This window comes from Pyxicephalus adspersus, chromosome 4, assembly GCF_032062135.1.
Source record: "Pyxicephalus adspersus chromosome 4, UCB_Pads_2.0, whole genome shotgun sequence".
Classification (NCBI taxonomy): Eukaryota; Metazoa; Chordata; class Amphibia; order Anura; family Pyxicephalidae; genus Pyxicephalus; species Pyxicephalus adspersus.
The window spans coordinates 106,009,767-106,036,647 of record NC_092861.1 but is presented as its reverse complement, the minus strand read 5'-3'; the positions used below and the strand labels follow the sequence as shown (position 1 = coordinate 106,036,647).

At 34.8% G+C, this 26,881-nt stretch overlaps 1 protein-coding gene across 1 annotated transcript in view; it reads left to right on the top strand.

Annotated features, from left to right (window-relative positions):
- CRIM1 (cysteine rich transmembrane BMP regulator 1) overlaps positions 1 to 26,881 on the top strand; it is a gene marked incomplete in the record, with an annotated part of 392,052 nt that overhangs the window by 350,227 nt on the left and 14,944 nt on the right. Inside the window, 2 exon segments of the mRNA XM_072409242.1 lie at positions 1,893 to 2,108; positions 12,739 to 12,960. Coding sequence (XP_072265343.1) covers positions 1,893 to 2,108; positions 12,739 to 12,960 — 438 coding nt within the window.

The window sequence follows — 26,881 nt, the reverse complement described above, 5'->3', positions numbered from 1 at the left end:
CAAAGACTGCCTCTACAAATTGCAGACTAAATGTGCCCTCAGCCACCTGTCCTAACGGAGATAAATGAGGAGCATCTGCAGCTGCATAATAAAATAAGCAACATAAATGCTTGACCTAATTATTATTAATAAGCTGTTATTATATCACCATTGTGCTGCAAGCCCCCGTGCTGTTATGTACACTAGGACCAAATGCTGATGGCTACCTCACACAGAGGCTACAGGCTGGCACAGCAGAAGGATGTTCTATCTGCTCAGCTTGGATTCAGTTATTCCAGCTGTCCTAAAATAGGCTACAATACAAAAATAGGATTATGTGGAGGTAATAGCATGATCTGGCTTTCAGTTTTGAGCCTGTTATAAATATTTATTTTTTACTAAGAGTAACTGAGCCTTGGTAATTTATGGTGCAAGTGTCTATACATAGAATGCATGTAAACAAGATTGTAGCAGGTTTTTGAAAATACAAATAACCAGATTTTCAGCTCAAAAGTTAGACCCTAAATAAGACACTGAATCACTGCATGTTTGATTGCTGTGAAATTTCAGCAAAATCCAAGTTTAAGGACTTTACAAACAGATTCCAGGTCAAATTAAAAATTTAAATTTTGGACCTGATGATTTCAAAAAGTTGTTTTGCTCTGCAAACAAAATATTCAGTGCATATGTGCAGGAATGGTCATACATACAAACATACATACATGCATTCTTGCCAGTAAAACCTTGTGACAAATGAGTATTTTTCGCCTGTGCCCTTCAGGTCAGCTGTCAGATCTTCCATGCGCATGATCTCATTCACATTAGAAAACAACATACCAATGGTCGGTGGGGAAGTCTGCTGCCATAGAGTGGGAATGCAGGCTCTAGCCCTATTTATCAAATGCATCAACACTGTTTTGCGGTACACTTTTATGAGGATGTTATTATGGTGGAGTAGAAAGAAGTCATCTGGTACATGAAAATCAGTGAACCTCTGGGCATTCTCCCTTACTCCCCTCCAAAAAGTCCTGAAATACTGGACAGCTCTAGAAAATGTGTAGTATGGTACACGTGTCCCGCAAACAAGGCCAGCCTGTCTCCAAAATTCCTGGAAAAATGCGGTGCAATCTCTCAGGTGTACGGTACCATCTAGGCAGGATCTTGTACCCTGTTTCTTGATAGCTACTGGAGAGAAAGATCTTTTGCGCCAGTTGTATAATCTGCAGTTTTTCTGGATGTGAGAACGAAGCGCCCAATTCCTTCTCCCAAGTGCTCGGGAAGGATAGAAGGGAGTTTGAGGGAGAACTTAAACTACCTTTGTCAGCGCACATAGTTTCAAATTCTCTTTGGTCTGGTGAAGTCGCTGGTGTCTGGTGTCTGGTGAAGTCGCTGTTTGTTAATAGCAAACCACCAGAAACTGCAGGGGATGACAGTAATAGGGTTTGAAAGACCCATCCCTTATTTTAGAGGAAAGACATAAAAGTACTTCAATATTTGTATGATATTTAGTTACTTGGGAAAGTATAAAATTTTGAATGAATACTATTATTGCTGACTGCATATGAATAAGTTCCTGTTTAAGCATGTTTTAGAAACTCCAGCATGCACAGCAACAAAACTATATTGTTTGGCAAGGAAATCTTAACAATAAAACTCCCAAAACATATAGATTGCCAGTAGTTTGCACTTTGGTTACACTGAACCTTGAAATAGGTTTTTGGTAATAAGCCTTTTTATCACTTTTTTGCACCTGTCATGTAAAATTGTCATATATACACATACACATATACACATATTCTATGCACAAAATATCTTTGATTCTGTCCCCCAAGAGTAGTAGGTTAAATGCCATAATTTATATATACATATTATATGTTTAAAATTTTCCATTGTATTTAAATCTTCCTCTGTAGATGACTCCAATGGGAAAAAGACAGAGTTCAGTGACCCATCCATTTGCCATGCTCCTGGAGGGGAGTATTTTGTTGAGGGAGAGACATGGAATATTGATTCTTGTACCCAATGTACCTGTCATCGTGGAAGAGTGCTATGCGAAACTGAAGTCTGCCCACCTCTACTTTGTGAAAACCCTACCCGTACTCAAGATTCCTGCTGCCCACATTGTCCAGGTAAAACTATCTTTTTTCCTGCTATCCATTCCAAAACTTTCAAGCATAATACATTATTTGCATATATTATTACATATATTATGATTGTAAAATTTGCTGTAAAGTTAGGCTATGTGTGTTTAACTAAATGCTTCATAAGAACTAATATTTCTATAACACAGAGCTAAACCTTTAAAATAATAAAAATATATCTAGACAGGTCCTTTGTTACAGGATTGAGAGGTGATGCCCCTTTTGCAATAAAATAAACTTACCTGCCTCATCTCAATTTTTTTTTACACCTGTCCTTGCTGCTTTCTGAGCATTATAATCTTTATCTGGTCCTCTTCCAAGTGTTTTTGTTTGACCATCTTGAGTGACCATGCCAGAATAACTTAACTTATGCACATAGGAGTTCTTTTCATGCTGGCAGTCCCAGGGGATCGCATTATATTTCCCTTCTGCAATAAAAATCTTGCCTGCTTAACTGCGTAACTATAGTTCCGCTTTAGGTTAAACTATACAATCAGCATAGTCATGAAAGGAGGGGAGAAGGTGTTTGGATTTGCACATTTATCAGTAAGGAAGGACAAATTTAAAAGAACTGTTTTAAATCTTCAATTCAAATGATTCCTAATGTTCTAAATTTCTAGTTTATTTCTTAGAAAATAATTCATTTTTACAAATTAACTTACTTGCATGTATAAAATTGTTTTTAGTTTAACATAAAGTTTGTCAAGGGGAACTAAATTAGACTAGACTAGTAGATTGTTGTCTTGCAGTGCATCTATGAAGACACAGTACTTAGGCCCCCCTGTTCCCAGGAGAAAAAACAATTGCCCTGGGTTGATTTTACTGGCTGATTGCCTTTGTTTCCCCACCAACATATGAAAGCCATACATATGGTAAATTATTAGCCCTTTAAATCCCACATGTATTTTGGGTGACCCTAAAAGAATATTTACTCACCTAAATCAGCTGTCCAGGTCTGTTGATATTATGGCTTATTGTCTGATGGGCTTCTCTGCTGCAATGTCTCCTGCTCTTCTGGATCATTATGCTGATGTCACTGCTCTTCTGATAAAAATTGGGTCTTTTTTTGGATGAACAGTTCATTCCTTACCTGACATGGCTGGTAATAAGAAGTGTCCTTGTCACATAGATAATGATGTGGACACCTTAAGGATGACCCTGCTCTGAAACAGTACAACAAAACAAGTCACCTCTTCCCAGCTTTTTACCATGCCAGCAGTGAATCAGAGGATTGGTAGGGGGGTTTCTAAAAAATACTTCTGTTTGTACAGCCATGGCTTTTTTAGTGTACCACCAAAAGTCCACTTTTTTTCTTGCAAATACCTTGTTTGAATTCACTATTAAATACCAACTTCTATACTTTAGATATAGAAAATGATTTTAGTTTGAAGATATATCTTATTCTATATTGTTCTGTCAGTGCTGTGATTGACAAAAACATTTATATTGTCTTCAGAGCATAAAGACATTCTGAGTTTATATGTTACCAACACTGTAAAAAAGAATAGTTACTTTAATAAGTTTAGCAGGTGCTACAGATAATCTAATTTTTGTGGAGATTAGTCACAAAACAAAACATTTTTGTGATTGTTTTATGAGTATTTTACAAATAATTTTACAGTATAATTTGTCAACGTTACTTTTTAAAGCATTAGAAACCATAATTTGTTTTAAATTGGTAGTTACCTACCTTAAATGTGTACTGTCATATTGTATTTGTCTCTATAGGCAGTGGTGCAGGTGATGCTAAGCACACAAGAAAAAGAATGTAGTAAGCAACTATTTACAGCAATGAATTCCCATAGGAATCCTTTGTCCAGAAAAGAACATAAAATAGATTTGTTCATGCAAGCATAGGAAGATCTGCAAAATATGACAGCATTGTAAAGTAGTTTAAGAAAAGTTTACTGAAATACTGAAAACGGCTGACAGTTTATGACTCTTTTTATGTGTGTTTTACAATTCTAGTAATTAACAACCACCAATAGGTCTTGTATACCCAATTTTCAGGTAGGCTTACAGGTCTAAAGTAGAGTAATCCAGAAACCAGTTCTGTTCAGTTAAGCACATTCTTATGTTTGCACTACAATGTAAAGAATAATCAGAGAAAAGAACGAAAGAAGGCTCTTTTTATGGCACAAATAATACATTTGAAAAGATAAAAATACATTTTATTATTGTACACAATATTAAAAGCATTGAACAAATTCAATCACTGGTAAATGTCTAAATAACAAACTTTAAAGGTTTTTCACTATCAGAAAAAAATCCAACTTGTCAATATAGATTGAAGAAGGGTGTTATACTGTATCTTATTCCCGACCCGTTTCTCCACAATGGGCTTCATCAGGAAAATACCACCTCTCGGGCTATAGTATTACATTAGAAATAGTCAGTGATAATAGATTGATACAAACATTGATACATTTTAACATGATAGTTAATAGTTATTATTAACTGTATATAACTGCATACATCAAATAAGGGATGCAAAAACATTACATTACATATTGAGTAAAAGAATCTAGGTTTCCAGTTGAAGAAGTAATATTAGAAGTTAATTGGTACCAAAAATGTGAGTGTCAAAATAATGTAGAGATAGATAATATAAATCCTTCAAAGGTACTTACTTGTAAGTAATTTTCAATGTTGTAAAGAGAAATGATTTAATTAGCCTAGATAGATTGGAAGGGATGCAAACTACCTCAGTGATCCTGTTAAGAAGATAAAATGTATTAATGGAACTTGTAAAGAATACAATGATCTACATTTTTTGTGTTGCCTTGCAGGTCCGTTGTGAATGAGTTTCTTGTCCTAACAGTTTATGGCTATGCATATTGCCTCATACACTATTGTATGAAACAGTTTGAAAGCCCTGAATATAAATTCCTTATCCAGGCTTTAAATAACTAAAGTCTCTTCCACATATGTGTAAATCATTACCTATGAAGCTTTTTACACAACAACCCTTTAAAATAGTAAACCAGCCAAAAATTCTTAGTTTGCCCTTAGTTTAACACCACATATACAACGTTAATATCATACACACTTGTGGAAGACATGTAAGTAACCTATTTGGTAAAGGAGATCAGACAGGCCTACAAAATGGTAGATCCTGAGCTAGAAACATATGTTATCTAGTATAAACACAGGAATTCTTCTGCACTAACTGCTCACGATAACTGTTCTTATTACATAGTGAAAATAATAAAACGCAACCCAGTTACCCACCACCTGTAGAAACTTTGAATACTGTTGTATAATCCATAGCATACAGATATGTTCTTTACCATAAAGGTTCATATCTAAAAGTCATGTTCTTTCAGAATGTATACCAGTATGACACAAAGGGCATACACTCACACACTAATCCAGCTCCAGGATTTATTGTTTTATATAGAAAAACACCAACTTAGTTTCAGCTGTGTTGATACATTTTCCCTTGAGCCTATAAATCACTACGCTCACCTTGACAGATGTCAGAAGCTAGGTAGTGGCACTGTATACCTAGAGTTAATTTTGTGCTCCTGGTTAAACCAATATTCTCCAATGCTGTATGTAGAGGTCAGCATAGCTGAATTATTTGTTTATTCACACTTACAAAAAAAAAAAGGATCAACATGTGCTTGGCATGTATTGATAGATTTTACCTATGGGGTTTAAATGATAGGACTATAAAATAAAATATTTAGCATTAATTGTTACAATGCTTTCTTTCCTTTTATTTTTCCTCATTAGAGTACATTAGAAAATAATTTACCACCAAGATTGCATTACTAATTGTGTATATAAAATGAGTAAATTGCGTATCTAAATTAGAGATAAAACGTTATGAATTAAATGCCTTAAATTTTAAATGGTGTGTGTTGCTAAGCAATATTTACCAAGTCATCACTTTATTGAATTGGTTTTAAATACACTTGCAGTATACCTAAAAGTCAAACTTTTTTTTGCTTGAATAGTGGTAAAGAGCTAGAAATGGTAAATAAAATGGGAGTATATTTAAAAAAAATTGCATATGCATAAACCAGGACTAGATGGTAAATTTTCCAATTAAAGAGACAGATCTTGCACACACAGGCACTAAAATATACTGCCCAATAGTTCTTTATTAGTTGCTTTGTGTAATTGGCTTATACTGTATTAGCAAACAATCGTTTGTATGTACTTGTGTTGCATACTGTAGTTTTGTCAGTATATGATAACCTGTCCAATTCCATTTGGTTTACTTAAAAAAATCAATAGGAGAACTGATATAAAATACCTGCCTATTTGTGGCCTTTACCATTTTCCATAAATAAAAACCTATTTGTGCGCCCCTAATCCTAAATGTCTCTGTGAATCATTTGAACCAACCTGTCAGTCAGACTGAGCTCAAATGTGATATATATCGCTATGCATTCCATGCTGCATTCTTGCTGACACTTTTTTGTATGAGGTAGTGCAGTGGGCTACAGCAAGAGAGGGGCTCAGAAACATAAATTTGCAAGCAGAGACATGTTTAAAACAAAAAAAAGCAGGGTGGGTTACAACATTTTGTTAAATATGAATTCCAGTCCTACCTTTATTTTTATACGCATGTAGATAGTCCTCTCCTGTCCTGCAAATGATTAGTCCCATTTCCCTGCACACTGGGCACACAGTATACAGATATTTTAAACCAATTTAAATGTATTTCTAATGGACTACAAGCATCATAATCATTATATAGCTCACTTTCTCTATATGTGCTTTCCTGGCTCTCCCTTCAGCTGTTTGCTCAGTGTTCCGTCAGTCATTTAGTCTCAGCTTAATGTGTGGGTGTTTCCTAAGTTAGTCTGCATGCAAATGCAGCCTGCTCTAGAGTGCCTATGTGCTGATACAGTGGGCCTGATGTATTAAAGCTCTCCAAGGCTGGAGAATATACACTTTCATCCGTGAACCTGGGTGATCCAGAAAACCTGGAATGGAACAGGTCCAGAATTGAAAACATTTGTTAACAAATAGCAGTGCTGAGTTCTCAGATTTCACTGTTGACACAGAACAGAAGTGGTGGTTGTTCGGATTTCAGTAAAATGCCCGAGATAAAGCATCAACTGCACACTATAATGTATATGAAGGTATAGGGAAGAAAGAGGTTTGAGGCTTGTAGTTGTTCGTGTAACAAATAATAAGTGTATTGGTTAAGTATTTTGCCAATACACAATGTAGGTACACATATATACAGTATTTACCTCTGCCCACTACACAGGACAAGGAATTGGCATACTATACATTGTAATAATTAGCAACATATAGTTTAAAATAAAGGAAAATTGTTATTTTATGACCGTATCATGAAGCGCAAGAATCCGACACGTTTCTCCTTGATAGGCTTCCTCAGGGATAGATAGATACAGCGTGCTTAATGGACTATATGTGCATATAAAAGCATAATATAAGTGAAATCTAATCATGACATAAGATAAAATAATTGAAGACAAAGGTATATACTTAAACCAATATATTATGTACGATCTAACATGGTAGCTATTGGTAATATTGATCACATATTAATGGCAATTGACAATGATAATCACAAATTGGTTATACAATTTATTTTGTTATATGCTATATGTTTGCTATAAAGTTGTACATGGTAAAGTGGGGTAGAGGCATATATAAATGAAATTGTTACTCACGTACCTGTCACTGGAATAGTGACCCAAAATAGTCAAATTGAAGGTAAATCAATTGGATCAATTGGATCACAGCTGTAAAGGTTGCGGTATATAGATAAATATTATGGTAATTTTGGCTAGACAAACTCGGAGTGTAATTAGGTAAATAAACTATCAAAAAAACTTAACAATGCGAGGATAATGATAGTCGTGACACATACCAAGTATGTACTTAAGCTCTGCATTCTAGAACAAGATTGATCAATAAATGCTTGTTAGGGATCAGATTAATATGAATAGAGTGTATTCATCCATATTTGGGATAAGTAGGAGAATAGGAAATCTCCTTCCCAGTATCTATAAATAAGAGGTATATATTGAATATAATCTAAGTCTATTGAATAGTAGGCAATCAGGAACAGTAAAATATTGTTAAAGGGCTCTGGTTTAATATGGAGAGAAAATTACCTTAACATGAAAAGCATTAGGGCCAGTTGCAGAGTGCAGCAGAGCGTGTGTGAGTATAAAGACATCCGGAGGGGCTCTGTAAGGAGGAGTGTGCCTTTTACAGGTGTCTGCTCTGATCATGAGGGAGTGACTGGCGTGCTTGCACCAAGCGCAATCACGTCATCACTCCCAGTATGTTGGATGAATCCCTGTGACGTCAATGGGGCTCCGCAACGCATGCAGGTAGAGCATATTTCTCTGTATGTGAAGGGTCATCGGCCTATAGAGGGCAGGTCATACAGGGGAGAGAGAGGATCGTGCAGGCGATTCTGCACATCAGCAGGACTTTGATGGATGATAGGCCCTAAAGGGGGATATAGAATAATAGGTATATTTGTACAATACGAGAATACAGTATCCGGTGTACTAGTGTTAACAAGGAAAACAATGTTTCACAAAGAGCATTGATTAGTGCATCAAATAATTTAAAAAAAAGAGATAATGAATAAAAAGCAATATAGTTTCATTATGCATATAAAGATAATGATTTTAGTAAATATTGTTTATTAATTTACCCATACATACATACTTAATTAGGACAGACCTTAAGTATCAGTATATAAGTGTATAGATATAAATAATAGAATTCCATATGTCTTATGTGAGTATGAGTATATGAGTATGTGAGTAAGGTGATGAGACAACACCTTATGACTAAAGATGCAAATAATGATGCATATGTATATATAGATGTGAAAAGTAAAGTAATATAATGAAGAAACCTTATGATATTTTGAATATTGAGAATAGATGTTATATTTGAATTAAAGGGATAATGGCCATCTAACCTTGTTCCAAAGGGCTGTGAAAATAGGGTAGGTATTGGTAAAGTATAAGGTAAATATTAAAGGAAGGATTTGCAGCTCACTGCCTCATTTAGACCAGGTGAGAATGTTGCTTTGAGATTTACTATCTACTTTGTTTCGAATTTTAGGAGTCTCTTGTCAAGGTCACCCCCTCTGGGGTTTGGGTATACATGTTCAAGGTCAAAAAATTGTAAAACATTAGGCTTGTATTTATGTTTTGTGCCTGCGTGATGGCGTAACAATTTTTCCTAATTCAATCGTATGTATATGTTCATAAAATAAAATTTTTTTAATAGTCTCTTAGTATTTCCTACATAAAACAAACCGCAACTGCATGTTATAAGATAAATTACTCCTTCTGTGTTACAATCTATGTAAGAATTGGGTGTGTGGTTACTACCGTTTGGTAGGGTAATCATAAGAGATTCTTTTATCTATGTGCATTGTCTACAGTGCCCGCATTTAAATGTACCTTTCATCTTTGGGGTATGTTTGGAATCAAATGTTGTGTCAGGTTGGTAGTGGCTAGAAGTCAATTGGTCCTTCAAGGATCTGGATTTTCTATAGGTTATCATGGGTCTTTTGCCTATGAATTTACTTACTTTAGGGTCTGCCAGTAGTATATGCCAATTTTGCATAGGAGTATTAGTAATGAGCTTGTGATTTTCATTGAAAGTGGTCACAAGTCTTATTGGGCCTTGTACTTGGGTATTATGTTTGGTGAGTTTAAATAGGAGATCCTCTCTTTGGTATTTATTGGCTCTACTGTGGGATTTCTCAGGGAAACTTTTAGAGTATCCTCTTAGCAATAATCTTTCGTTGTAGTGATGGTGTTGTTCATGTCAATTCTAATAAAGAGATCAAGGAAGGGTAATTGAGTTTTGCTGTGTTCCAATGTAAATTTCAAATTAAATTGATTCTGTTGGATGTAGTTAAAGAATTCAATGAGTAGTTGTTCAGAACCTGTCCTGAAAATCACATCATCAATATAACGTTTCCATGTTAAGATACATTTAGTGTATACACTTTCCCATTCTCCCAAATAGATGTTAGCATATGAGGGTGCACATTTCGTTCCCATAGCCACACCTTGTTTTTGGAGGTAAATCTTATCTTCAAAAGTGAAGGTGTTTTTGTTCAGAATAAAGGTGAGTACATAATACATTGGTGTATGTATATACCTTGGTTTTCAATTATTTTATCTTATGTCATGATTATATATCACCTAAATTATGCTTTTATATGCACATATAGACCGTTGACTAACTAACCGTTTAACTATCTATCCCTGAGGAAGCCTATGGAGGCGAATTGCATTGGATTCTCGCGCTACATGATATGGTCATAATTTTTCTTTATTTTAAACTATATGTTGCTAGGTATTATAATGTATAGTATGCCAATCCCCTGTCCTGTGTTACCAGGGCAGAGGTAAATACTGTATATATGTGTATTTGCATTGTGTATTGACAAAATACTTAACTAATACACTAAAAAAGTGTGTTCATCTGGCAGAGTCTAATATTGGACCAAACTGTATTGAGTAAAGTCGCTAACTTGTGTCTTCAAGCAGTTCATGTTCTTCTATTTAAATTTTCTGCTCATTTTCTCTGGTGTACCACTTTGCTTTTCTGATCTCAACTAAAGGACACATGAAGAAACAGATGCTGCTTTTCTGTAAGTGTTCAGGAAACTAGATACTATACCACATTAACAATGTCCTTTATTTACACAGAGGCTGATACAAGAGTTGCATAAAGAAATATACTTTTTTTTTACACACTGTAACTAACATCTTTTGTTTAATCCCCATTGAATATTCAGTAGGAAATTTGTTAGTGTGTTCAAACAAAGCAGATGTACAGTTTGATACTTAGCGTTTTACAAATTTTTACAGCAATGAAAATAAATCACTGCAGAGAATTTTTGGTGATTTAGTGGAATACCTTTTATACCTTGAAATGTTTTGTGTTGCTAATCTAACAAAAAAAAATCCTATTGTAATAAGTATTCAAAATATTTGAATACTTAAATTTTATTTATTCTGTATATGTTATTGATCAACTGCAAATAATATGTACAACAATTTACAATTTTAGTAATTTTAAACACACAACACTGCCAGACTTAAATGTAGTTTACTGGTATGAAGGGAAAAAAAGTGTTGACGCATATAGGGAATGGAGCAAAAAGTGCTTTGTATTAAGTGCGATTTCCACAGCTAGGCAATACAGTTAGCCAGAGCATACTAGTCAAAGAATACAATGATATTCAAATTAGTGAGTTTAACCTGATCTGGTAGGTTTTATTAGACATGCCTTCTTTGTCATAAATCTTATTGTCTTTTTTTAAATGCCATTTGATATAAAGGTTGATTGTTTAAGGCAGAATTTTATACAGCAGAATAAAACCACCACAGACATCAGGGTGCCCAGGATATTTTTGCCATAAGTATGCACATTTTGTCATAAGTATATGTTCAGATAGGCAGACTTACCTGTCAAAAAGACCTTTCTAGTGGTGTAGGCCTCCCTCTCTGCTCTGTCTCAGTTGTCTCTCCTTAGCTATCCATATAGCCCCAATTCAAGTGAGTTAACTACCACCTACGCTTGTTAGAGATACTACATCCCAGCAGGAATGTACAAGGAAATGCCTGCCTGTCAAGTGTTTTGAGTGGAATTGGAAAATTTTAGCAATTTTTTGGTGATCGCTATGGATTATCTTTACAATAATACCAATAGCCACCCACATCTACTCTTGACATGTCAGGGCAGGGCAAAATAAAGTAATGCTCTGGATGTATATAAAGCCTAATCTGTTAAGAAGAATTGTTGGTCACAGACAGGCAGTTATTCACCTCTCTTCAGCCTGTGTATTGATAATAAATAATTAAATGAAATAAATAAATCTTATATGAATTATTGTAAATTTTAAATAGGAAAAAGCATACCAGGAGTTTTTAGCAAATATGTCCAAGAAACACCACATCAATTACTTTTAATATTGTAGAAAACCAAAATAAAGTTTATTTACTAAATTTATACTGACTATACTTCATCAGGAGTAATGACACTTAAAAGTCCTAGGATAAAACCAAATGCAAGTACTTTGGTTTAATACAGTAATAAAGTATTGTTATGGTGCTTTTAGATATAAAGCCTAAAAATCCCTGGTATTCTCTTTTTCTCCTATATGTTTGAGTGTAACACCATTATGGTAATGTAGATGATAAAAATAGTGAGTGTTGCACGAAACCCAGTATTTTAATATAGGGCACAATTTTATTTCTATTTAATACTATTTCTAATATGAATACCTTCTACTAACTGGCAGTTTCCTTTAGTTTTAGTTAGTGGAAATCCAGCAAGAATCTTAACGATTGGAAAGGCGTTTCCGAAATAACCACTAAGAAATTCATGTTTTTAGAGTTATCTTTCTTTTGGATGAGAAGGTCACTTTTGAGTTTGCCTTTTTAAATGGAATATTCAGATGCATTTTCCACCTTGTAAGCTCGCCTGTGTTGATCGGTGTTGGAGAGGCAGGATGCTGGCAATAAATAGTGCCAGTGTAAAATACACTTTGTACCTGATATCCATTTCCTTTGCATAGTTTGGGAGATCTGAGCTGACACTTCCTGCCACTAAATATTTACATTCACTCTTCCAGATGAATCTCTACAGCCCTCAGTGCCCAGCAATGAAAGCCTGCCCAGCTACTGCAAAAATGATGAGGGAGACATTTTCCTGGCAGCAGAATCTTGGAAACCCAATGTTTGCACTAGCTGTGTCTGCATGGATGGAAGGATAAGCTGCTACGCGGAAACCTGTCCACCTGCAACCTGTTCAAGGCCAGTCTTGAGGAAGGGTCAGTGCTGTCCATACTGCATAGGTAAGGCTGGTAAAATAAAACAGAAGATGTTGATTAAAATGAATGTGAAGAATAAAAAATGCAATAACACAATTATCCAAAAATGCATTTATATGTTTCTAGAAAGCCAATGAGAAGGATGACAATTAGGAGTGAATGCACACTAAATGTTTTCTCCCCTCATTTAGCTTTTTTTAAGTCTTGGTGTGGAACAAGATAAATTGTTGGTTCTTTTTAAGGGCCTGATGACATATGTGTGCTAGTGTATATAAACCTAAGTTCAGGAAAGCATGAGGTCAGCTTTATCTACTAGAGGCTAAGGGCCTGTTTTTAAAGTGTAGCAAAGTGAAAATTATAAATTAATGTACAAGGTGACTTTTTTCTATCTTAATTTTGTAAGGCTATTTCAAAGATAGAATGGGTCCGGTAACAGGGCAAGAACAGGGCAACTTTAGCAAGGGAAGTCCCAGGTTCCTCACAGGGTGGGGAGCCAGACTATTTTGGAAACAAATAGTAATGGCTTGGAATTGTGAGGAAACTAGCAACTAGAGGAATGTCACAGAAGATTTCAGAAAAAGTACCCCCCTAATTTACTAGCAAAAATAAAGCCACAGATAATTGAAATCATAACATGTAAACTGTACATGAAGGCGGGACCCCCTGTAAAGGATCACTGTGAGATAAGTAAACACCTCACCATTCAATGAAATATAAAGTAAGAATACATATGATGTAGCATGAACTGTAAACAGGCTTCAATCAATAAAGGTCACCTAAAGTGCTGGGGGTTAACTCTATTAGTTAACACCTTGTTAGACTAAATACATAGAAGAGTAGAAGCAGACAGGCTTTTTGCGGGCAAATATTTATTCTTAAAATATTTTAAAATGGTTCTGACAATAACAGAGACCGACTATTCTAAACACAATTAAATGAACCTATAACAACAATAAAACACCTAATAGTGTAAATTGATTCTTTAGTACAAAGCTATTTGACATATGTTCAAAAGTATCTCACAGTACCCGACGCGTTTTGCCCTATTTGGCTTCGTTAGGGGGTTAATGAGATCAAGTAAATATCTAAATACAAAAATAGACCATAATTAGGAAATGTACAAATACAGTATCATATATCTGATACTTCCAAATATATCAATACGTACAAAACAGATTTAACAACCAACATGGTGCAAGGTGAGGGACGGTAGGTTCAATGCATCCCTAAAGTTCACATAATTATCTAAATTTGCAAAAATATAATCAATTATATTGATTATTATAGAATCGTCCTATGATTTTGCTTATGTATGATTTTCTCACCAAAGGGTCTGGCCGTATTATGTAAGAAATCCCAATTTTTTGTGTGATTGTATAAAATACCGTATTTCCCCGATGATAAGGCAGGGCCATCAAAAACAATAACTGTGTACTGTAGTCTTCTTCATGGGTAAATAAGGCATCCCCCTGAAAATAAGCCCTAGAGCATATTTTGGCCTTCAAAAAAAAATAAGACAGTGTCTTATCATCGGGGAAACAGGGTAGCTGCACAGGTTTAAAAACTAAATGATTGTGTTAATCTTATAGAATATATTGTCTTGTACCACTAGATGGCATGCTATGCTACAATTACTACATATATGTAATATATAATAACCTTAATATATAGGTTATGTATATCAAAGAGTCATATTCATAGCCACAGTAAGTATAATAATATACCTGTATCGGGTTGTCAAGTGTATTATATTGAGACATTTATCTCTCTGTCCTCTCCAGTGTATTTTCAGTGTTTTGGCACACAGTTCCTAGTATAGAAAAGATTATGCACAGTTGTTTATTGAAGAAAGGTAGAGATCCTTTTTAAAATAGAGGGAACAATTTGTGTTGTAACCAAAACGTAAACAAGGTTGAACAATATGGAAACAGGCTCCAAATTAAAGTTTTTAAACTCAGTTGATAGGGGTTAAACCTACTGAACAACATCTTAAAAGTCCACATCTTCGAGGATTACGGTCTGCATTCAAAGGAAAGGAGGTAAATCATCCGTAAGGTAAAAAGCGGTGAATAAAATGAAAGGAAAAAAAGGTAAATAGAACAGTCCATGCATACACCATAGCAGGGTGAACTAGGAGCCAGAGGACAGGAGATGCATATGACATAAAAGCATTTGTAAATAGGTATCAAGTCATTACTGTTAACTCCAGGTAGTAGGGGTAAATTCTTTTAGGTAGAAATTAAAAATTGTTCAAAGGATAGATGAAAAAGTTGAGGTACGCACCATGGCTGTATGTAATAAAAGGGAGTTTTAAATAAATAAAAGCAATTCTGCAGTGGGGAAGGGCTAGTGTTCTGTAAGATCCATAGGGTACAGAGATGGAGGCTAAAATTAAACATTAGTAGAAAGTGGTGAGCAGTTGATCATGACCGAAAAAAGAATATATCAACAACATAGTATTAGGAAACCAAAAGGCAAGGCAGCTGTTAAAAATCCTCTACATAGAGTCCTCTACATAGAACAGATTACTATCTGCTTTAATGTTCATACCCTTGCAAAATTAGGTACTCACGGCAGAAGAGGTGCAAGTGCCAAAGCTGTATGTAGGAGCTGTTCCTTCGTACAAAAGTAATGCTTTAATGATTATGTCCTTGAGGCCATTAGACAGTGTGCAGGTTAACGCCAATTGAACAATGTCAAGTTCCAGTCTGTCAGGTGGTATATTAAGTATCAGCTCATAAAAAAATCAATTATCATACCTGTAGGTCCACAATAGACTTCTATTATCTGCAGATGTGTAGATCTCTGTGGTGGGATCAATTCTGTAGGTTTGTTACAGAGGGCAGAAATGTTCTTCTATAAATTCTCTACCTCCTTCTTAGTTTCTTCCCAGACTGTGGAGACATCATTGATTCTCTATTCAAGCACTGCAGTATGCTGCCTAAACTTATAAATTTCCTGCTCTCTAAGGGGAGCTGTTGCATTTACATATTTGTGCAAGAAAGAGCTATCAAACTCTCTAAAACTACTCAGAGCAGAAGGGAACAAGAGAAAACTACCCAGGGAAGTTTGAAAAAAAGTAATAGTTGACTCCCGATGGATGTGATGTGTTACAATATGGTTACGTTATAGAAGCTTATATAAAGACCATTAGGTTATATACAATCCATACATTTAAATATGGTCACACATTCAGAAATGTAAAATGAAGATCACATGATAACACAACTCATGAATAATTGTTCCAGCCTTCTGGGCAGTCTCAAAGTAAGATAGAAAAACAATTTTCTGCCCTTCACATGTTCAGTCACATACATGAATATTTCATCTTACAAAAATTATGGTTTGATCTAAAAGGAAGAAAGTTTAGAGTAATCTGATGTGCTGCAGCAGATCCTACAAACTGTGAAAGCCATAAACTGTAACATGTAAAGAGTGATAAGCAGTGTAAAGATTAGTTGTTATCCCCAGGCAGGTTGGCGCTGAATCAAAATGCAGCCAATTCATTCCCATATCAGCTGCACACATGCCCCCCCCCCCCCCCCATTATTTTCTCTTTCTATCTTCTTCTGTATAAGAAATGTTTGACTAGGTTAGAAAAGACTAAACACATGCCTGCATTTTACACCTTTTCTATAAGAATTATGTAAAGCCTTTCTATTGGATAAAAGCACATAAAGTTTGCTGTATTGCGTTCTAGGGTATAATGCACCAGTAAATCCACAATGATTAATATCTTTCGATCCTACACACAGCTTGGTGTAATTGTACTTTCTGTGCAGAGTTGGCGTTACAAACCGGAAAAAAAAAAATGTGTCCTAACTACTGTTTGATTGATGAAGTATGTCATGGGCAGCTTTACTTTTAGCTTGCAGTAGTCATGATAAATTGCTCCTGATCTAAACAACCTTACAGCAAACTAAATCCGAAATATATATTTTGGTATGTTTTATGAGAGGAGGAATAGCATATCTATGCCTGACTGTCAGGAAGAATTTTTCATATTGCCTTTACATTCATATGTAACAATTGTACCCAACAACTTTTGCAATACAAAGATTTGGCCCCATCTTAGGACAGTAAGGTAAATAATATGGTAAAAAAATAAATCTGAATATGTGAAAAGTACTGGAGCCCAGGACAGTCAGTTACTGATTATCTTTTACTGATCTCCATATAGAACAAGATCTGTACACCAAAATCTGGTTGCATTGTCTCATTTTTTTACATTATCCTTGAATTGCTTAACTGAATAATGGCACGCATTTGTGAAAGAGCAGAAGATAATTGAAAAGGAGAGGAAAAAAAGGGTTTAGGTATTTCAAAAAACGCTAAACTTTACAAAGTTGAATTTTGCAATGTTAAGGGAGGTAACTATAAACCTGCAAGTTATTTTACTTCCTGCATTGTAGTTTAACATGAAGTGTCTGCCTCTGTAGAAGTGTAATTAATAATTACAATCATTACAAATAATTCAATAAATACTGTGATTTGAAAAAAGTGTGGCACTTGCGGTTAAGCTATTGTCTAGGTTTTCACAGGCCAACCAGATAACACGGGATCACCCAAGACATGGACTCAAAGTGCCACCAGGTCTTCACCAGGGCACCCCACAAGGGGTGATGGGCTAGTAGCCTAGAGGCCTCTGGGGTTACCCTACCTGTGGAGGAAAGCTGGAGCATCCTCATTGTGGATACAAGTGGCAAATGTAGTAAGATTCTAGGCTCAGGTCAGGGCAGGCAACAAACAAGCCTAGTCAGAAACCAGGCACAGACCAGATCGAGAATAGCAATGAAGCACAACACAGAGTCGCAAAAAAGCTGGTGCAAAGTCACAGCCTCCATTACTGCCCCTCTTATGGAGCTCATCCTTCCTGCGCTGTGTCAGTGTGCGCAAGACTGCCCACAGACATGTGAGACCAGGAAGTGCTACATGCTAATTCAACGAGGCAGACAGGCAGTGGGGACGGTTCAGGAACCAACATGTATTGTGACAATGCCCCCCCCCCCCTCCTTAAGGGCAGCCTCTGTGTGCCTCCAAGGCCTTGTTTATCTGGATGTGCCTGATGAAAAGCTTTTACCAACTTGGTGGCATGAACATTACCAGAAGGCTCCCAGGAATTTTCCTATGTCCATTTGGCTAGGTACTGGATGTAGCCCACTGAGGTCAGCTTTAGCTTGGGGCCTAATGTTTCTAGAGGGGCATTAAAGTTTTTATGTTGGCAGTAGAGAGCCAGAGAAGAATCCAGACTTAAATTCAATGAAAGACCATCTCTTCTTGTTAGCTTCCCTTTTTGTGCTTGGGCCAGACAGGACTTAATTCGCTTTACTTTATCTGAGATAAAAGTGACATGATCCTGAACCTCACAGGGCAGTTTGAGAGCAAGGTAGAATGGATTCCATAATAAACAAAAAAAGGAGACTGAAAGGTGGCTGAATGGATAGCATTATTATATGCAAACTCCGTTACAGTGGGTAGTGATAGAAAAGCAAAATATTATCACTTATTGTAGGTTGTAGAGGATCTAACTTGATAGCCATATCAAAGGCTTCTTAAGCTAAAATTCTGGACAAGTGCCATCTAGAAGCTCCCAGACATAAACATCTGACCTGTTAAGTCATTCACTTATGAAGTTGCACAAACTGCACATTGGACATTACAGCATAGGAGACACTAGTTAAGGATATCTTGGAACAACTTATTAATTGACTGTTCTTCAGAGCCTCACAATGCCTCACCTCTATTAGATAAAGAACCTGAACATATAGAATGTAAGCAGAAAACATATAATTATTTTCTTTTTTAATTATTGCCCACACTTAAAGCGTGTCATCACAATAACTTCATCAGGAGTATCTGGCAAAGCTATGGTTAAACAATACGTAATCATAATCACAATACAATGGCTCTGATTTATTAAAGATCTCCCAAGGTTGTAGAGGATACACTTTCATCAGTGAAGCTGGGTGATCCAGTAAACCTGGAATGGATTTCCTAAAAGTCATTAGCTATTTGTTATCAAATATTTTCAATTCTGGTCCAAATCCATTACCCAGCTTTACTTATGAAAGTGTATCCTCTTCAGCCTTGGATAGCTTTATTAAATCAGGGCTAATGTATTCATATGTATATATAATTAAACCCTGTCTATCAATATAATCAATAAAAACAACAGAATAATAAAATAAAACAATATTAATAGAACATCATCCACATTCATCCACGTTCATCTGCATATTCATTGTACCACCATATTCAGACTGACCAGAAAGTGTCAAAAGTTTCAGAAAGGCAGTTTTTGTCCAAAATAATTCAATCAATTTATTTCCACTAAATATGGAAAGAGATAGTATGGAATTTTTAAAAGATTTTAGGGTCTTATTTTCTCTTTACTCTTATAAGATATCTACAAATTACATTTAAAACTTTTTTATCTGTATAAGTCTTCTGTATAAGAAGGATGAGACACTCACATATGTGCAGTGTGGATTCCTCTTTATATCACCCACAGCATCCACCCCACCATGACTTGTCTACTGCAAAAAAGCACAATTTACGGTTGCTGAGGATAACTTTTTCTGAAGACATATTCGCAAAAAAAAAATTAACTTATTTTTAAAATCTGAATCCTCATTGATGAATGTGTTAAGTTTAGAAAGTTTAGAACTGGTGCATTTTGTACCTCTAAAATATGCTTTAATTACTTCACAGTTCTATTTGCATATAAAGAATAATATTCTTTTGTAAAAGTTTTACCTGTTTTTCATTTGAGGGCTTTTAAAAAAATTAGCACCATGTACCACTGGAATCGTAGACCAAAAAATGTTCAAGACTAAGTCAGTTCAGGAAAAACATATTTCTTTGGGTTTGTAGTTAGCACTCTCCTTCCTAGCATTCGCCTTGGGGAATATGTCTTGCTTGTACTTTTAGTGTTTGTTAGCTGTTTTTAATGCAGAACTTTAATTATATTTTCTTTTTGTGCTGGGTTTTACAAAGAAATGGCACAAATAGTATAAAATCCAGGACCACTATAACTATTTGCTGCTTTTTTAGTGTAGTCAGGACATACAGCATGTAGAATTGTGTCAATGCCTACAAGTATAAAGATAAATATCTCAAGGTTATGGGAACATCTGACACGTTTCCTAAATGTCATACTCTTATTGCTAAACTACACACTAAGCCAGGTTTGGCAGGATTAGAAACACTTTATAAGCCACTTCTCTGGCAATTAACTGGTACTGCATACTGTCTAAACAGGATGACTAATTTGTCATTAGAACCAGTGTCCCTGGCAAGGTTTTTGCTCCTAACTCTGGCCATTAACATGATTTACATCCCATGTTTATACAAGTTGTAATGATTCAGCAACATCAGTTCTGACCAGGAAATGCTTCAATAGACTCTTTTTGTCTGCGCCAATTTATTAGTCTGACCAAAAGCATTGCTAACATTCTTAGCTTTAGATTTAATGGGTCTGAATTATTAAAGAGCCCGGAGAAGATTCTTTCATCAGTGAAACTGGGTGATCCTGCAAACCTGGAATGGATCTGGTCCAGGATTGAAAACATTTGCTAACAAATGGCAAATGATTTTTAAAAAAAATATATTCCAGGTTTGTTTTTTTTCCTAAACAAAAATAAAGAGTGTATATTTTGTACTCTGATGTTATAATTTCTTCATGTCATACATCATGTATTGGTTTTCTATTCCTCAGGCCTTTGGTCTGTAGCGCGAAATGCAATTAAATTTTTTCATTGGATGGTGCTTCAATATGCAAAAGTTTTAAGCTAGAAATGTAGTTAGACATTTTGGCTAGTGGTTTTGTCACTTTTTCTTCTTATATCTTCTTATATCTTATTCTTATGTCTTGTATTGTATTTAGTTAATTTACTAGGACTTAAAAGCTTCTTGATAAAATTCTTCCTCTGTATCTATATTCTCTGACTTTCTGCTCTAGTACATTACTCCAATGATTGTAACATTTATCTCTAGAGGAGAAGTGCTAATACCAGTTGAGTGCACTGGGCAGAGGACTTGTTATTGTGTCAGTTTAGAACTGCCAAGTTTTGAGCTGCATGAGAAGCAAGGACCAATAATCTTAGTTGATTTATCTAATGGGGTTGTTTTTAGTAGAATAACATTTAACCTTTTGTCAGTAGTGATCTAGTTTGTGCAGAGTTAGCCTAGTTCTGGTTTAAATTACATTTTCAATAGGTCAATGTTTCAAAACAGAATCAAGCAGGACTTTCTGTACTTGTAAATCAATAAATTTACTGCCATGCACAGCACCATTCAGACTTTAAATTACTTCTTTGTCATTTTTATTTTCTAGTGCTTGTTCTTAATTGGTTTTATAATTTAAACGTGGCATTAATTATTAGAATGTGGAATGCTTTCTAAATGATTCTCATGTGTGGGTTGTATACAGTAGGTGTATGCAGAAAAATGTTTGTTTTACCCGTTGTATTGAAATTCCAATGCAAAGACAAAACATTATAGCACTTCCTTAGCTATCTTCCAGTAAAAATAATGGAACTTTTTAGGTCTAGAGATCTGTAAATGTGACTTCAAAGCAGAAAATTATTATTTTTAAAGTATATACAAAACAGTTAAACATATGGTTTAACCTTGGTTATAAACAGGCCTCTGTATTCTTATAAATAATTTGTAGTTGTTAAATTATATAAGTAGTATATGGTTTCACTTCTGATAACTTCTGATAACATCCCTGTCTGGAGTCTTTAAAAGATTGGAAGATTTCCCTACAATATTTGCTTTCCATCCTATTTCCCAGTTTTAATACCTTTTTCTGGGTTCTTTTTTTATCTGGACCTGTCTATAGCTTTGAGGTAAACCTGCAACTAACTGGAAATAACTGGACCACTTTAGGACGATTGCATCATTTTCAAAGCTCAGTGTCATTTGTCAGAACAGCATGACTGATGCATCAGTGGTCACAGACTACATTAAAGGACATTAGAAAGCAGTGACAGCATGACATCTCCCACTTTGTAATACAGCCTCACTGAGGGAGGCATGAGGTTTGACACTAATTGGGACAAACACTGAACCAACGTAAAAAAATATCTGAAAACTCAAGGAGGGAGGATTATTTTAATCCACCTGCAGTAGCTGATTTAAAAAGGGATAAAATGCTGCAGTTGAAAACAAAATGACAGAATAGCATTTATCAGTGTCACATGTTGAACCATCATGACAATACTTTTTTCTCTGTTTGCTTACAGCCTGTAATTTTATTTGCTGTTCATTCTTCTTTGTCAGCTACATTGCAAGCACAACATGTAAAGTGCAGATATGTATCTTAATGATGCTTTGTGTGCTTTATTGAAAATGTTTGGCTTACAAATGCATTAGACTTTAGTACCTTAACTGTAGACCTGTAACTTACAAACATACACTTTTCACAATTTTATTGCTTGTTGTCAAAATCAATACAGAACATGAAGGTTATGGTTAATAATTGTTTTAAACTGTTTTAGTTTATTTATGAATCTTAATAAGATGACAAAGCTGCCTATATATATTACATTTATTTGGGAAATGACTGGACTACTATTTTCATATCTTAATGCAAGCACATACATCTGTGTCTATTAAAAAAGTAAGTCTGCTGCACCTATTGCTGCAAATAATTTGTACATGAGGATTAAATTAAAGTGGAACTAATGTTCCACCTTCAAAATTTGCATGCATGCACAGTACAGTGCAGGATGCTGGAAAGATCTCACCCTCAGAAAAGAAGCAGAGGAAGATGGCAGTGCCCCTGACGGAGCAAGGACAGGTGAATGGAAATAAAAAATTGTGGTCAGGCAGGTATGTTTACTTTATTGCAGAAGGGACACCGCCTGCTTGCAATTTTTTATTTGTTATGTTTAGTTACAGTTTGTTTATTTTTAACATTTAGTTGCAACCTAACATTGTCAACATGCCTTGTTGTTGCAACTGAGAAGTCATGAAGATTATGTTTCATGCTGTGTGGTCCTTTATCTGGTAACTTGTACCCGATACCCATATGAAAGGAAAATATGATGTTAAAGGAGATGAGTACTGGGGAAATATGTATTCTGGTAACACACCAAAAAGGTAGATGAAGCTTGCTAGTTATGATGCTTTTTTGATGATTACTTTAATTAGATGAATCATTACTTTATTACTGTCAAAAAGACAGAAGAAAGTACAGAAGACCAAGCAGCTGCATGCGGCTGCGAACCTAAAATTTACCTACAACAAAATTGATACTTGGATCTTAAATGGTTTATGTTTTTGTACTCCTAAGGGAGTCTGTTGAATGCTCATAGTTGTACTAACTAAGATGTTGACCTTTAAATAAGAATCTGTAAAGTTCTGTTACCTAAAGTTGTGAACTACTGTTAACTGAGATCTTCACCAGAGTTTGTATGAAAGAAATTTTGGAACAGCGCCATTACTAACCAAATTGCTATTATATGATCTGTCCCCGGTACTACTACAGCTGCTTAATTGTCCTCTTTTGTCTGCTAGAAATCAATAATTGGGGGAAGATAACAAAAATCTATATTGATAAAATGCAGTTCTTGGGGTATTATTTAATCAAGATAAAAAATAACTTATCACAAGATGGATGACTAAAATACCCATTGTCGCTTTAGGCATTTATCATTTTTTAGGCACAAACCAGCAGCTTTGGATACGGTCCAGAGATTTTAATTGTGATATATTGTTATTGTGTTAGATAAGTAGATAATAGTATCCTCACACCAGCAATGAAGTGTATTAGTTACACTGATACAACATTTAGCTCTTTATTAGACTGCCTTCAGGGTACACAGAGATGGTCCAATATGGATCAAAATGGCAAATCAATATGTTTAATAAACTGGCTTGCTTTCTTCAGAAATATACACAATCGATTTGTATTTTATTTTTGTTTCTTACCATAAAGTGTGTTAAATAATTCATATAGTACATTGAGGCTAGGAATCTACCATATCATTCATTAATGATGGTTTTAAAGAACATAGAATTCAAAAAACATGTGTCAGTCCCTAGAGAGTTTGGTACACCAGCTTTCTCTACAAATATTACATAGCCTAAATATAATATTATTTTGTAGGTGCTTATTAGGACACATATTCTCAATTATTTGTAGTCTTTTATGAAATTACTTTTCTAAATTATATGGCCTTAAATCTGTCTCTGTAACTAAAGCACAACATGGCTACTCTCATGTGTCCCATTAAAGGCAATGGTAAATCACTTCTGTTTACTTTGCTCAGATTATTGTTTAGAAAAACACTGTACACTAATATATACAGGTGTATTGTGCCTAAAGTGTGGGATGTTTAGCTGTAAATAAGTAAATGTTTAGTTCTTACTGAAACTAGCTAAAGTAATTACCTTATATTTTGTACTGTTTTTAAATTTACTTTTTGTTTTTTAAATTTTTACAGGTGAATGGAAATAAAAAATTGTGGTCAGGCAGGTATGTTTACTTTATTGCAGAAGGGACACCGCCTGCTTGCAATTTTTTATTTGTTATGTTTAGTTACAGTTTGTTTATTTTTAACATTTAGTTGCAACCTAACATTGTCAACATGCCTTGTTGTTGCAACTGAGAAGTCATGAAGATTATGTTTCATGCTGTGTGGTCCTTTATCTGGTAACTTGTACCCGATACCCATATGAAAGGAAAATATGATGTTAAAGGAGATGAGTACTGGGGAAATATGTATTCTGGTAACACACCAAAAAGGTAGATGAAGCTTGCTAGTTATGATGCTTTTTTGATGATTACTTTAATTAGATGAATCATTACTTTATTACTGTCAAAAAGACAGAAGAAAGTACAGAAGACCAAGCAGCTGCATGCGGCTGCGAACCTAAAATTTACCTACAACAAAATTGATACTTGGATCTTAAATGGTTTATGTTTTTGTACTCCTAAGGGAGTCTGTTGAATGCTCATAGTTGTACTAACTAAGATGTTGACCTTTAAATAAGAATCTGTAAAGTTCTGTTACCTAAAGTTGTGAACTACTGTTAACTGAGATCTTCACCAGAATTTGTATGAAAGAAATTTTGGAACAGCGCCATTACTAACCAAATTGCTATTATATGATCTGTCCCCGGTACTACTACAGCTGCTTAATTGTCCTCTTTTGTCTGCTAGAAATCAATAATTGGGGGAAGATAACAAAAATCTATATTGATAAAATGCAGTTCTTGGGGTATTATTTAATCAAGATAAAAAATAACTTATCACAAGATGGATGACTAAAATACCCATTGTCGCTTTAGGCATTTATCATTTTTTAGGCACAAACCAGCAGCTTTGGATACGGTCCAGAGATTTTAATTGTGATATATTGTTATTGTGTTAGATAAGTAGATAATAGTATCCTCACACCAGCAATGAAGTGTATTAGTTACACTGATACAACATTTAGCTCTTTATTAGACTGCCTTCAGGGTACACAGAGATGGTCCAATATGGATCAAAATGGCAAATCAATATGTTTAATAAACTGGCTTGCTTTCTTCAGAAATATACACAATCGATTTGTATTTTATTTTTGTTTCTTACCATAAAGTGTGTTAAATAATTCATATAGTACATTGAGGCTAGGAATCTACCATATCATTCATTAATGATGGTTTTAAAGAACATAGAATTCAAAAAACATGTGTCAGTCCCTAGAGAGTTTGGTACACCAGCTTTCTCTACAAATATTACATAGCCTAAATATAATATTATTTTGTAGGTGCTTATTAGGACACATATTCTCAATTATTTGTAGTCTTTTATGAAATTACTTTTCTAAATTATATGGCCTTAAATCTGTCTCTGTAACTAAAGCACAACATGGCTACTCTCATGTGTCCCATTAAAGGCAATGGTAAATCACTTCTGTTTACTTTGCTCAGATTATTGTTTAGAAAAACACTGTACACTAATATATACAGGTGTATTGTGCCTAAAGTGTGGGATGTTTAGCTGTAAATAAGTAAATGTTTAGTTCTTACTGAAACTAGCTAAAGTAATTACCTTATATTTTGTACTGTTTTTAAATTTACTTTTTGTTTTTTAAATTTTTACTAATTTAGTAACAAAAATCATAGCGTTATGATATTTGCATATTGTTTTTTTTACCTTCTTTGGCCAAGATTTGTTGTTGTTCTTCGGAATAATAAATGACATATCGCACATACTATTAATTTAAAATGACATTTGAAACTATAATGGGTGCAGATATCAAGAGACAACCCACATTTATTTCCTATAGGTTTAGAAACCTAGACATTTTATTTTCATCTTTTCTAAACTTTAAAGCGGAGTCTGGATATTGTGTCCTAAATTTTTGATTACTCAATATCAATATGAATAGGCAGTTTGTTTTGTTCTTCTCTGAAAGAAATGAAAATAGAATAAATAGCAGCTACAAATGATGAAAAAAAACAGTAAATTGTAGCATCACCAATTGCAACACCATTCATCTGGTATATGATGACTTTCAGTCCATTCAAAGTTTACTACATTTGAGTTAAAAGACAACGATAGAATTTTTTGAGTGATATACAGAGATGATGAATGAAGCTTAAAATCACTGATTGCTTTTGATAATAACATGTCATTATTTAAAAATTATTGTTCACTGAATTGTTCTAGGCATAATTGCAAACATGAACATTTTTTATTTTTGCATCACAACATATTGTAGGATTGTTTTGGTGAGGATGGATGTATTTGAAAGTTACTCAGCCATAAGCAAACCAAGGCAGACAGTGGCAGATGGAAAGAGACTGACTAGGCCTACACATCTGTCAGATTTTATTCTGAGCATTTTGTGATGAGTTCAAGGTGATATCTGCTTGTATTATAAATAAATTAACAGTAAACTGTCCTGTCCCAACCTGTGTACGTACTTCACACATGTGAGAGCAA